The 12,548-nt window shown below is 39.6% G+C and overlaps 1 protein-coding gene across 1 annotated transcript in view; it reads left to right on the top strand.

Annotated features, from left to right (window-relative positions):
* The window catches only part of PASD1 (PAS domain containing repressor 1), a 65,780-nt gene that overhangs the window by 10,114 nt on the left and 43,118 nt on the right, over positions 1-12,548 (top strand). The window contains exons 5-8 of the mRNA XM_046673710.1: positions 4,585-4,684; positions 5,114-5,224; positions 6,879-7,009; positions 9,690-9,772. Coding sequence (XP_046529666.1) covers positions 4,585-4,684; positions 5,114-5,224; positions 6,879-7,009; positions 9,690-9,772 — 425 coding nt within the window. The remainder of the gene's footprint in view (positions 1-4,584; positions 4,685-5,113; positions 5,225-6,878; positions 7,010-9,689; positions 9,773-12,548) is intronic.

Genomic DNA, 12,548 nt, shown 5'->3' with positions numbered 1-12,548 from the left:
TTCCCAATCATTGATTTCCTTGACAGCTTTTCTTTTGGAAAAACTTGTCGTCATTACCCCGTTTCTAGTAGTTTGCCCTCCTACTCACCCTACTTCATCATCTCCCAAGCACCGCAAAAAAAATAAATAAGTAAAACTGAGGATTTACATATAGTTCCCTTTTACAATTCTTAAACAAATGAAACTTTCAAAATACACATTTCATCATGGGAAGAATTTTTCAACGTTAGTTTCTAAGAGACTTTATTACGTTTTGCACATAGGTGTATGGTTAGTTTGTGATAGTTGTGATGAGTTTTGCTGTTCTCCCTGGGAAGCTTAGTATAGCACAGTACAGCATAGTAGAGCATTACTAATGATGAGTCTTGTTTGATTCAGGATGCAGTCTGAATCTCGTGCAGAGGCTCTTAGCCTTCACGGTGCCCTGTATAGTTGAACAGTTTTCTAACGCATGTGCGATGTGAATGTCTATGCCAGCAAAAAGACGCTTCTTGTCTGGATTCTCGGTAAATGTCATGGAGTGGAGTAAATTCCTTTACTCTTTATTTGGCATGACTGAGACTCACCATACTAATCTTTGTGGGACAACTAGTTCATATTTGCAAACTTGGCTTTTGAAAAACCTCCTTACTTCTTCACTGGTATTTATCCTTGCTTCATTAAGCTCTAAGTACCTTGATCTTTCTGCCTTCTGTAATAAGAAGAGCAGATGCCAAAGATTTACAAAAATAACGTGTTATTGATAATGCTTTCAGGTTTATGCCCTTTTTCTAACTATGGGGCAGGGTCACTGGAATGATTGTTATGTCCATTGTTTTTGGTTGGTGGTCAGTTATAAGGCATTCATTGTCACTGTCACCTTCCTTAAAGAATGTAGTTAATTAATAAGAAACTCATTGCCACTATTTCCATCCAAGGGAACGTACACAATCAAAAGACTGCTGACTTTGAATTCTTTTTTTGTTTTTAAAGATTTTATTTTTTTCCTTTTTCTCCCCAAAACCCCCCGGTATATAGTTGTATATTCTTAGTTGTGGGTCCTTCTAGTTGTGGCATGTGGGACACCACTCAGCCACAGGGCCGGCCCCTGGCTTTGAATTCTTTTAAGTAACAATTCTATCCTTCATTTTTCTACAAATGAAAGAACTGGTGAGCCGTAGCACTTTGTAGCTCGTGTTATGGTATCGTTTTATACTTTGCTTCATAATTGCTTGTGTCTGTCTCATCTGTCCTACTGAGCTATGTGTTCAATGAAATTAGAATTCGTGTCAGGTTTATCTTTTTAACCCTCTTAAGTACTCAGTAAAAAGAATATAAATGAACTACTTCATGTAGAATGCCCAAAATGCGGAAACTGGCCCAGTAGCAAATTGGCTGCTCCTGGTACAAATTGGAATTGAGGCAGCTATGGTGTAGTGGAAGGAACAGTGCACATGGAGTTGGATGGAGCTAGGTGTGAATCTCGTCTCTGAACTTGTGACCTCTTAACAACTGGACAAGCTTTAATTTCTTCTTGAATGAAATAAGGGTAATACTTCCTCTTGCAAGGTATTAAGAGCTAGTTCACGTGAATATATATAGGACAATGTCTGGTGCAGAGCAGTTGTCAATCATGTGTTAGATGAGTGAATGAATGCGTGGTCTCTACTGAGCAGAGATAAGTTGGTTTGGTACCTAAAGTTTATTTTATAACTAAACCAATGAAGCATTTTTATTGAAAAAGTTAAGTTTAATGAAAAATATCGATATTTTTTGGGGGAAGTCAGTTTCTTACTGTGCAACTTTCATTGTCAAAATTCATTGCCTGTTAATTTCATAACATTTTGTTTGGTGAATTAAGGTAATATTTCTGTCCTGAATTGAGCCAAGCTTTTTCTTGATTGAGACAGGATCTATCTGCTAATCTGAGCACTGGCCAACTCATAGACTGGCTTCTACAAATGAGTCATAATAATGTATTTCTGAATTTTGACTAAGATTATTAATATTAATCAGTTAAAAATAATTTGACTTTGTGGTTCGTTACCCAAAGCCATTATTCAGCTAAGACTACTTTGTTTATTGCTTTTTTCCTATCACTTTAAAAACTCTACTTAATGTCTAATATTCAATTTATCCATGTGTCACCATATTTCAGCTAAATGGTATAGCATTATTCCTTCAGTCAACTAATATTCAGTAAGTGCTCATTTGTACTAAGCTGTGTTCTAGGTGTTGAGGATGTAGCAGTGAATAAAACAGCCAAGGTCTCTGGTCTAATGCAATTTACATTTTACTGAGGGAGCCAGATAATAAACAGATAAACATATACATGTGATTATAGTGTCAGGTATGATAAGTGGTATGAAAAAAAAGCAGGAAGAGAATGTCAGAGAATTGGTGCTATTTAAAATACTTCTCAGTAGAGACTTAAATGAAATAAGGGAGAAAGTCATTACAAATATCTAGGAAAGAGTGTTTCACATTGAAAAGCAAGTTTAGGGGCCCCAAGATGACTGTTTGTTAGATGTATTTGCATTTGAGCAAGAAGTTCAGTGTACCTGCAGTGCAGTGAGCACAAGGGAGAATGGGAGGGAGCTAAAGTCAATAGGCAGTAAGGAACCAGAACATAGAGCTGTAAATGCCATTGTTAATTTCCTTGGCTTTTACTCTGAATGACTTGGGTGGCCAGTGGAAAATGTTGAGCAGAGGAATGACTTGATCTGACTTATGTTTCACATGGATCACGGTAGCTGCTCTGTGGAGAATGGAGTGAGAACAGGGATGTGGCAAAAATAGATGCAGGGAGACCAGTTAAGACTATTGCAGTAATCTAAGCTAGAGATGATGGTTTACACCAAGTGGTGAGAAGTAGACCAATTATGTATGTATTTTGAAGGTAGAACCGCAGAGTTAGCTGATAGACTGGATTTGGGGTTTGAGAGTCGAGGCAAGGCAAGTCGAGGGCAAGCATGTGGGTAAATGGTGGGGCTGTTTGTTGAAATGAGAAAGACCGAAGGAAGAGCATGTTTTGTGAAGGAAAGATAGGTGCACTGTTTTGGATATCTTAAAATTGAAATCCTATTAGATATCCAAGTTGAGTTATCTAGAAAAGTTCAGGGAGAAGTCTGGACTAGAGATGAGAAGTTGAGAGTCATTAACAGATAGATGATATTTAATGGGATATAACTAGAAGAGATTACCCCGGGAGACAGTAAAGTAAGAGAAGAGGTTCAATGACTAGGCCCTGGGAACGCCAAGCCAAGTAGTCAGGAAGAGGAGAAAAATCCAGCAAATAAAACTGTGAAGGAGTAGCTTTTGGAGCAGAAGGATATCCATATGTATATGGTGACCTGGAAGCTAAGTAAACAAAGTATTTCAAGGAAGAAGGAGGGGTCAGTTGTATCAAATGCTGAGATGTTAGGTAAGATAAACGTTGAGAATTGACTATTGGATTTGGCAATGTGGAGGTCACTGGCGACTTTGACAAAAGTGGAGCGGTTAGGATAAAAATCTGATTAGCGTGGTTTCAAGGGAGAGTGATAGGTGAAGAAGTGGGAGACAGCAAGTAAAGTTCCTTTCAAGGATTTTTGTTCTAAAGTGGACCAGAGAAGTAGTTCAAGCTGGAGGAGAGGATGTAGTGTCAAGGAAGGTTTTGGATTTTTGGAATGTTGTACTTTTTTGTTTTTAAGATGACAGATATTATAACATCTCTGATATAACATTTGCATGCTATGAGAAAGACCTAGAAGAGAAGGACAGCTTGCCGATGTGGGGATTAGGGGAGAATTTCTGGAATGATGTCCTGGAATAGATGACAGAGAATGAGAAGCAGTGCACTAGACATAGGTAGAAGCTTATTCATTGGAATAGGAAGGAAAGCAGGTCTCTGGCTACGGATAGGTTGGGAGATTTGGTGGCAGGGAGATATTGATGTTTACTTCCCCTTTTGTTTTTAATTGAAATAAGAAATGAGTTCCCCAGCTGAATATGAGGAGGGTTAGGGGGTGTTGGAGGTTTGAAGAAGGAGGAAAAGACAAGAAATAGTCACGTTGAAGAGTAGGAGAGTGAGTTGTGTAGGGAAATGTAGAACGATTTCTAGGCAGAGCTGAGTGCCCATTTTAAATAATACACAGCTTGGTTGTGGGTTTTGCTCTGTATACATTCAGTTGCATAGGTGAAAGTACAGGATAGATGAAGAGGTGAAATTAACCAGAGTTGGGTTTTTACTAGGCAAATATGTCAGAAAGGAAGAGCACATGGGAGTGATTATAATGATCAACTGTGAAATCTGAGCTGGATAAGGAGGGATGTGACAATTTGAAGGAGATAATGCACAGTGAAAATGTGACAGGAATGGCCTGCAGGTTTCAGTGGGTAGGATAGTTTTTGGAGAGGTGGGGTACTTGCATGAGTGCACTAGAAAGATAGGAGGTGATGGCCATAAAACGGGGTAATGTGAATTCAGACTTTTAAAGGTACAAGAGGTATGACCGTAAGATAGCTGAGGTGTGGCAGATGATAAACTTACTGGAGGCAAGGAGATAGAGGAAGTGAACAGTAGTAGCACATATAACAAAATTTGTTCTCTCTTCCCTTCTCAAGGATGAGATCACGGGTAAAACATTATTAAGTCTTCTGCCTGATCAAGAGAAAGATGAAGTCTATGAAAAGATTGCTCTGAAATTTCCTTTGTCATGCTCAGGTACAGGTTTTTTTTTTCAAATAGTAAATTCTTAGATTTTGAGAGACAGGTAACAATTGCTCAGAGGAGTAATAAAAATTAACTCGTTAGAGACAATTTATCTGCCCATCATATATTAATTTAATTTAATATAATTTCACAAATTATAATTCTAGTGTTAAGAAATCTGTCCTCGTTATCTTGTTCTTTATCATGAACCCTGATTATTCTAGCTTTTATATAATTGCTTTAGTGTTATATAAATAATGTTCTAGCTGATACCCCACTCTGCAGATACAACATAGATAGCTATGTAAGTGCTAATGTTCATGGAAAGAAAATAATATTTTTGTAAAATCTATCCTAAGTAAGACAATAGTCATATGAAACAATCTTGCAGAATATGGCAAACTATAAATGTAAACTTTTGTATGTGTCTTCTTTTAGTAGGAAAACATATTGAGTTTTGCTGTCATTTAAAAAGAGGAAATGTTAAACATGGTAGCAACCCTACTTATGAATACGTGAAATTCATTCTGAGTATAAGAGACGTTTCTAGTGGTAAGCAATTCAGTTTTTAATCTGATCTGGATCAAGTTCATGAGTTATGCAGCCCTTCATTGCTAACAGCATTGCACTCCTGCTGTTGGTACTCTCAAACCCTTTGCTATCCCTATGACCACAGGTTTCGGTTACAGACATTAATTAGACTTTAAAAAAAAAAATTCATGGTGAAATTTACAAGATGGGATCATATGGTAACACAGTGGACTGAGCTGAAAGGGATGACTCTTTCCTTCTACAAAAACAAGGGAATGATCGTTAAAACACAACAAAAGAAGTTTGTGTCATTTAAAGGAAATCAAAACTCAAATCTGTGTCGTGTAGATAAGGGGTCCAAATTTACAGTTTTTAAGGTTTCAAGGAACTGCAAGCTTAGAAATTAACATTAACACTGATTTGGGGCCATTAAAACATCTAAGTCTTGACTCAGAGGTAAATAGCCCAACAAATATGTGAAAAGATGCTCAAACTCACTAGTAAGCAAAGAATGAAAAATTTAAAAACCAATGAGATAGCACTGTACATCCATCAGAATGGCAACAATTAGACGTGTGAATAATAACCAAATATTGTTGAGGATGTGAGAAATGAAAACACTAATACAGTATTGAGAGGATCCTGAAAAATAGAGTGAACTTAAGTTCTGTTGATTATCCTGTGACTCAGTAATCCTGTCACTGGGTGGAAACATCCCAGAGGTGAACTTGCAGTGACATCTGTGTCTAAAGGCACATGTACTATGCATGTCATAGTGTTGTCTGTGGTAGGAAGGAGTGGGAGACAGCTTAGATCTGCATAATTAGGGAAATGGACAAGTAAAATTTGGGAAATAGACAATATGGAAAACTTTGTTATAGTTTAAAGCATGAACTCCAGATACACATACTACAACATGGTTAGATCTTAAAACCATATTGTTGATTGAAAAACGTAAGAAGTGGAACGAGATCTACAGCACAATGTCACTTTAAACTATATACACATATACATAAAAGCAGACTACACATTTTAAAGGATATATATTAAATGTGGTAGATGGCAGTGGCTGGCTGTGACTGGGGAAGGAGCAGAGAGTAAAGATAAAAGCAAGAGCGGGGACTTTATCTGTGCTCAACACACCACAAACTGGGTATAATTACCTCAGTCTCTTGCCACTGAGGTCTAAAAATATAACCAATAAATGAATGAATGAGTAAATAAATAATGAAAATTAACTCACACAATGGTTGTCTGAGATGTTTGTCATATGTCTTAGAACTAAAGGTCAGATACCTTTAAAAAAATCTTACCTGAATACATATGCACACAAATTGCACACACACATTTAATACCCATATGGTCTATATAAAAGAGGGGAGCTAAATTTCTTTTGAATACTAAGATGTCCGTTCACAGGGTAAGAACAAGAGACTGAAAATCACCCTGAACTCAGAACAATTATTTCTCGGTAATGACCTTTTCGTGTTTTGGTGGAGACCAGGGTGAGGAGGGGGCTGGAACAGACGGAAGACAGGCAAAATAGATGGCTCAGAATTCTGAAAATTGTCGTTGGGCTGACAAACAGCACACCGATGTGGCAGATGTCAGTCTTCTTGTGTAACTAGCGTGCCTTCCTATTAGGTTGTCACATGTGTAACTCTGTCTCCCTTAGAGCTTTTGGTGCTCTTCAGTAGCTTCTTCTCCAGACGCTCCTACGATGAGTCATACGCTGTGAATCTTCCTTTGAAGGATCGGTTTTATCTGGTGGGGACTGTTTGTATCCTCAGGCCTCAGACCCTACAGGCGAGTATGTTGTGTGTGTGCCTCCCCCATTGTGGAGATGTGGGCCTTCTTTGAAGGATCACGTCCCCTTTGGTCCCTCAGCCACTGGACCGCATTGCTAAAGCACCTGATGTGTGCAGAAGGTTGTGCTAGGATATGTGAATGAGGAAAGATCAGCCCCTGTGTTTCAGAAGGTGAGCATCTGAGTGGAGATCTGGACACACCTGAGTGAGATGCACAGTCACTTATGAATGGTTTTTATATAATATAAAAGAGGTTTACAGAAGCTGGGACGTATTAAGAGAAGTGACCATTTTGGCAGGTGGATAAAGGAAGGCTTCTGTCATGAGGTGAGTTTTGAGGCAGCTCCCCGGCAGCATTGCTCACTTAGTGTTCTCCTAATATAGTGCTCACAGATTCCATCTCTAAAAATAGTGGTCTTTAGAATTCATCTGATAGATTCAGCCTCAATGAATTTATTCACTAAGTAACATATTTAGTAAGCACCTACTATGTACTAGGTGCTGAGGAAACATTAGGGGAGATAGACAGTAGACAAGTAGTATTGAAAAGTGTCATGGAGATGATAAAACTGAATCATGTGCTAATGACTAGTAGGGTAGGGAGTTCAGACAGAGTGGCCAGGGAAGATCTCTATGACCTGTTTTTCGAACAGAGACCCCCCAGTAATGATAAGGCGCGAACTCAGCAAAGAAAGGAATGCAGTCCAGGTAGAGGGTTCTACAGCAGTAAACATTCTGAGGCAGTAACTAGCCTGGAGAGTTCCAGGGAACAAAGTGAGTAGAATAAGGGGAAAGAAGTAAGGAGTAGTAGAAAATGAGGTTCAAGAGGTAGGCAGGGGCCAGATTATGTAGAACTTTGAGAACCATGGTAATGAGTTTGAGTTTTCTTCCAAGTGCAGTGGAAAGCAGGAGGATGACATGATCTGATGTAATTTTTATTTTATTTTTGATTTTTTAGATTTTTTTTGGTGAGGAAGATTGGCCCTGAGCTAACATCTGTTGCCAATCTTCCTCTTTTTGCTTAGGAAGATTATCCCTGAGCTAACCTCGGTGGCCATCCTCCTCCACCTTGTATATGGGACGCCTGACACAGCATGGCCCAATGAGCAGTGCAGAGGTCTGTGCCTGGGATCCGAACCCGCAAACCCCAGGCTGCCAAAGTGGAGCCCGTGAACCCAACCACTATATCACCAGGCTGGCCACGATGTTATTTTTACAAGATCAGGCTGGCTGCTGGGTGGGAAATGGAGTATAGGGGAACAAAAATGGAAGCCAGAGGAGCGATGTCAGATGACAGGGCTTGAACTAGGATTGTAGTGATGGAGAGAGAAGTACACGGATTCAGGTTATATTTTGGAGACAGAGCCTGAAGTCCTTACTGATGCGTTGGAGGTGGGTGGGAGGAGAGAGAAAAATGATTTAAAGATGACGCTTAGCTTTTGGGCCTGAGCAGTTCAGTGAATGGAAGTGCCACTAACTGACTTGTGCAAGACTGGGACAGTGTGGCTTGGGCAGTGCAGGGCCAGGGCTGAGGGGAGCAAAATCAAAAGCTCTATTTGGGCCATGTTAATATTGTGATGACATTGTGCCATACAACATATCCAATCACTTTACAAGAGAGGCCTCTGGATCCAGACACCTGAATTCAGATCCTTTCCTTACCAGCCCGATTCAGATCTTTCCCCTACTAGCTGCAGGGCCTTATCCAAGTCACTTACATCTTTTAGCCTCTGTTTTTCTTCTATAAATAATGATAATAGTACCTCCTTTTAAGGTTGTTGTGAAGAGTAACATAGACAGCACCTCCTATATGGCGAGCACTTAGTAAATGTGGGCTATCACAGTCATCATGATGATCATCATTATTGTCATTATCATTATTATTGTTATTAGTAGGATCCAGAGAGGGCAAAAGATCTGCTTTACTTTTTCTCTCTAGTTTAAAATATAGGCTTTAACTGACCACGTTTCAGAAACTTTGAAGGACCCCTTTTACATTCAGTTTTAGAATGGTGATATATTTTTCCAAATTTAAGATGGTGAGAAATGTGGTAGAGAGAAAAGCAATTGAAGGAAGTTGCTTGGTCTGATTGCCCATTCATTACCCCTCTCTGCAGCTCTCTGGGATTTGAGCTCTCACATCTGCCATGAGAAGGCAGACATCCCATCTCAGGGGTCACCTCCCATATCTACTTCCTCCTCTGAGAAAGAGAAGAATCTCGTTTGGCACACCACTCCTACCCTAGTCCCCTCATGGCACAAAGATATCTATTTGTGATCTGTCCCAGTTTATCGTGGGTTTCTAGGATATTTGTTCCATATTAGTGGTCATCTCGGAGAATAAATCTTGTGAGGACAGAGGGCTTTTGGAAGAGGCTGTTTTTTACAGTGTGGCTGTGTAGCACTGTGGGAAGAGCAGTGCGCTCAGAGTACAGCTTTGAAATGGATCTACGTTGATCCTGGATCTACTAGCTGTGTGTCTTGGGCCAAATCATTATTTCTACAATCCTCAGTTTTCACATCTGTAAAATCGAGTGCCTTTCTCACATTGATATACATATTGGTTGCAACGTTGGATATGAGATTGCTTCCAAATTTACTACATTCTATACAAATGTGTCTGGTATTTTTACTATATAAGTACATTTTAAGTATCTAAAATGCCAGTTGTTCTGCAGGAACTTTTCACTGCAAAGGAAGCTGCTGAGGACATTCCAGCAATAGAAGATTCGGATGAGGAACACCTGTCTATGGAGCACAGGTGAGAGGCGAATGCCGGCATAAGTAATGGAGACCTATAACACACTTTTATTAAATAAAACTGAAGCGAGAATTAACATTTGCAAATATTTTTTTCCATCAAAATGAAAAAAAACCCAGCAACAAACAGTTGAATCCAGAAGAGCAATCTACTAGTCTGAATTCCCTTTCCCGACTAATATAATTAATATTTTTCCAACTGAATATAAATACAAGTGATTGGCTTTTTGTTAAAAAAGCAATAAGTAGAGCACACTTATCTGGCATATTTAATGACTTTCAAATTAAGACAATACATTTAAAAATAGTACTTGATTACCTCTTGTTCTTGAGATGCTTTTAGATGGTAGAAGAACAAGCACACGTCGTGGGAGCTGCTATTTACAGGCGTCTCTCTTCTTGGGAATCTAATCTGTTCTTTAGCATTTGTTTGTTAGCATATTTTCAGAGAACAGAAGCCAGCATTCCGTTATTTTGAGTGGGAAAAATAAAAATGCATTCCTAACCCACAAGAAAATGCCAATCTGCCAAATATCTCTAAAACCCCCTTTTACATCTATTTAACAATCCACCAAGGATTTCTGCAAAATAGAAATTATTTGTAATACTATCTAGTTATTTACTACTTGATAAACTCATTAGTGATGCGGAGTCGGTGAGCCGAGGAGTCGAAAGAAAGATTTCTTAGACTCTCAAGATCTGGCAGTAGTGCTCTTTTATTTAGAGAATAGTGTGGAATAGCATGGGGACAGGACCCATGGGCAGTCAGAGCTTCTGCTGCCGCCACTTCTGCTGCCCCCGCTGGCATGGGGACAGGGCCCATGGGCCGGCAGAGCAGCTGCTGCTGCCCCCACTGGCATGGGGACAGGACCCATGGGCAGGCAGAGCTGGTGCGTGGGGACAGGACCCACGGGCGGTCAGAGCTCCTGCTGCCGCCGCTTCTGCTGCCCCCGCTGGCATGGGGACAGGGCCCATGGGCAGGCAGGGCCGCTGCTGCTGCCCCCACTGGCATGGGGACAGGACCCACGGGCAGTCAGAGCTCCTGCTGCTGCCCCGAGTTGAGGGTTAGGGCTAATTTTATAAGGCATGGGTACGTGACTTATTTTTACTGGAAAAAAGAAAAGATGATGTAAAAAGTCATTAAATGATTTCAGTGCAGATGGGGTCTGGTTATTGTGCGGTCATATAACTTTAGATGCGAATCTGGCCATATAGATCGGCATGTAGGTGAGGATGCCCTGGGCTTCTCTCCCTGGGGCGGTCCTAATTCATATCATAAAAAAAGTCCACTGGGTCATATAGTTTGGCATGTAGGCCAGGTCACCTTGGGCTTCTCTAGCTGGGGCAGCCTTAATCCACATCATTAGTAGGTATGTTTGTATGTAGTAAGCCATAATATTAGACACTGCTCAGTGTAGAGTATTGAGAATGGGTTACATTTTCCTTCTACATCATAGTGTACATGTACATGTAAATAAATAACAAAATAACACATTAAGGATGTGCATTACATGCCAATAATACTTAACAAAGTAAAATAAACAAGATAATTTTTCGAGAGGTTTCTTATGATTGAAAGCATGTTTGTGTCAGCTCTGGTGGTGAGAGGGGGTTAGCTGGAGGCTGTGGTCACTGTTACTATTTGGTGGCAGGAGGAGGGAAGGAAGAAAGAGCTGGTGAAGAAATGAGTTAAACAGGAAATGTCTGAGGTTCATCTGTGTCTGGATCTAAGGAATGGGGGAGAATCTTCCCTTCCTGGCAGGAGAGTTCAGAGGTTTTTGGCTGTGAACCGTTGTCTGAAGCTACACACAGAGCAATGGGATGAAAACCAGAGCTCACGGTGGCAGGCTGTTTGCATTCCCTTTGCTTGGTGTTCTACATCTCTTGCAATTGTATTGTCTGTTGAATGGGACAAGTCTGCTCCTGCCATGACCACACTCACTTGCACCAGCAAGATTTGTTTTTGAAAGAACCTCAAATTTCATGTAAATATTCAGCATTGTATTTGTGATTCATAGGGGTTGGGGATATGTGCATGGCCAAGCTTAAGACTAATAGCCATTCAAATGTATTAATATGCTTTATCACTCCCTAATTTTCTTGTAGTGCATGTGCTTTTTTAGGCTTCTTGCCCATTTCCATCATTAGATTCTCTACTTTATTGGAAGACCTTTTACTGAATAACATGGGGAAGAGGATATCTATAAAACATAACATGTTTAAACAATGTGAACTCAAGACACTATCAGACTGAGAGATAATAACAGCAAGCCACATTCTTTTGCTTAGGAGTGCACGATTTAAACGTAGTCTTGCATGCAACCTAAAAGAGATTTATTTAGTAGGTTTGGGTAATGCATTTTGTGTAAATTAGCAGATCATTATAGAAAATATTCAGATAGAGTTCAGAGAGTGAGGAAACCTGCGCTTTATTTTTTAAGTAGAGTTTATTGAATGAAAAATATTCTGATGCAGAAATGAGCCAACTACTACATCTGTGCCACTGAGTTTCATGGAATATAAGGGAGGTGTTTTCTTAAGGCTTAAAATCATATCCTATTTAATATTATAAGAAACTATTACACCATTATGGATGAATCCACTATAGTTTTATACCTATATTTTCATAAAATATTACTAAAGTTCCTTCAAAAATTAGGCAATGGATTGTTTATCATGTAGACAGTAAGATGGAAAAATGACATTTAGGAAAGAAATGATGGATTTGATAAAGAAAATTCTGTTTAATTCCAGACCCCACCCCTCCCATATCCCTC

Source organism: Equus quagga, chromosome 10 (genome assembly GCF_021613505.1).
Source record: "Equus quagga isolate Etosha38 chromosome 10, UCLA_HA_Equagga_1.0, whole genome shotgun sequence".
Taxonomy (NCBI): Eukaryota; Metazoa; Chordata; class Mammalia; order Perissodactyla; family Equidae; genus Equus; species Equus quagga.
Note: the sequence above shows the minus strand (reverse complement) of the source record. Positions and strands in the feature narration are given on the sequence as shown.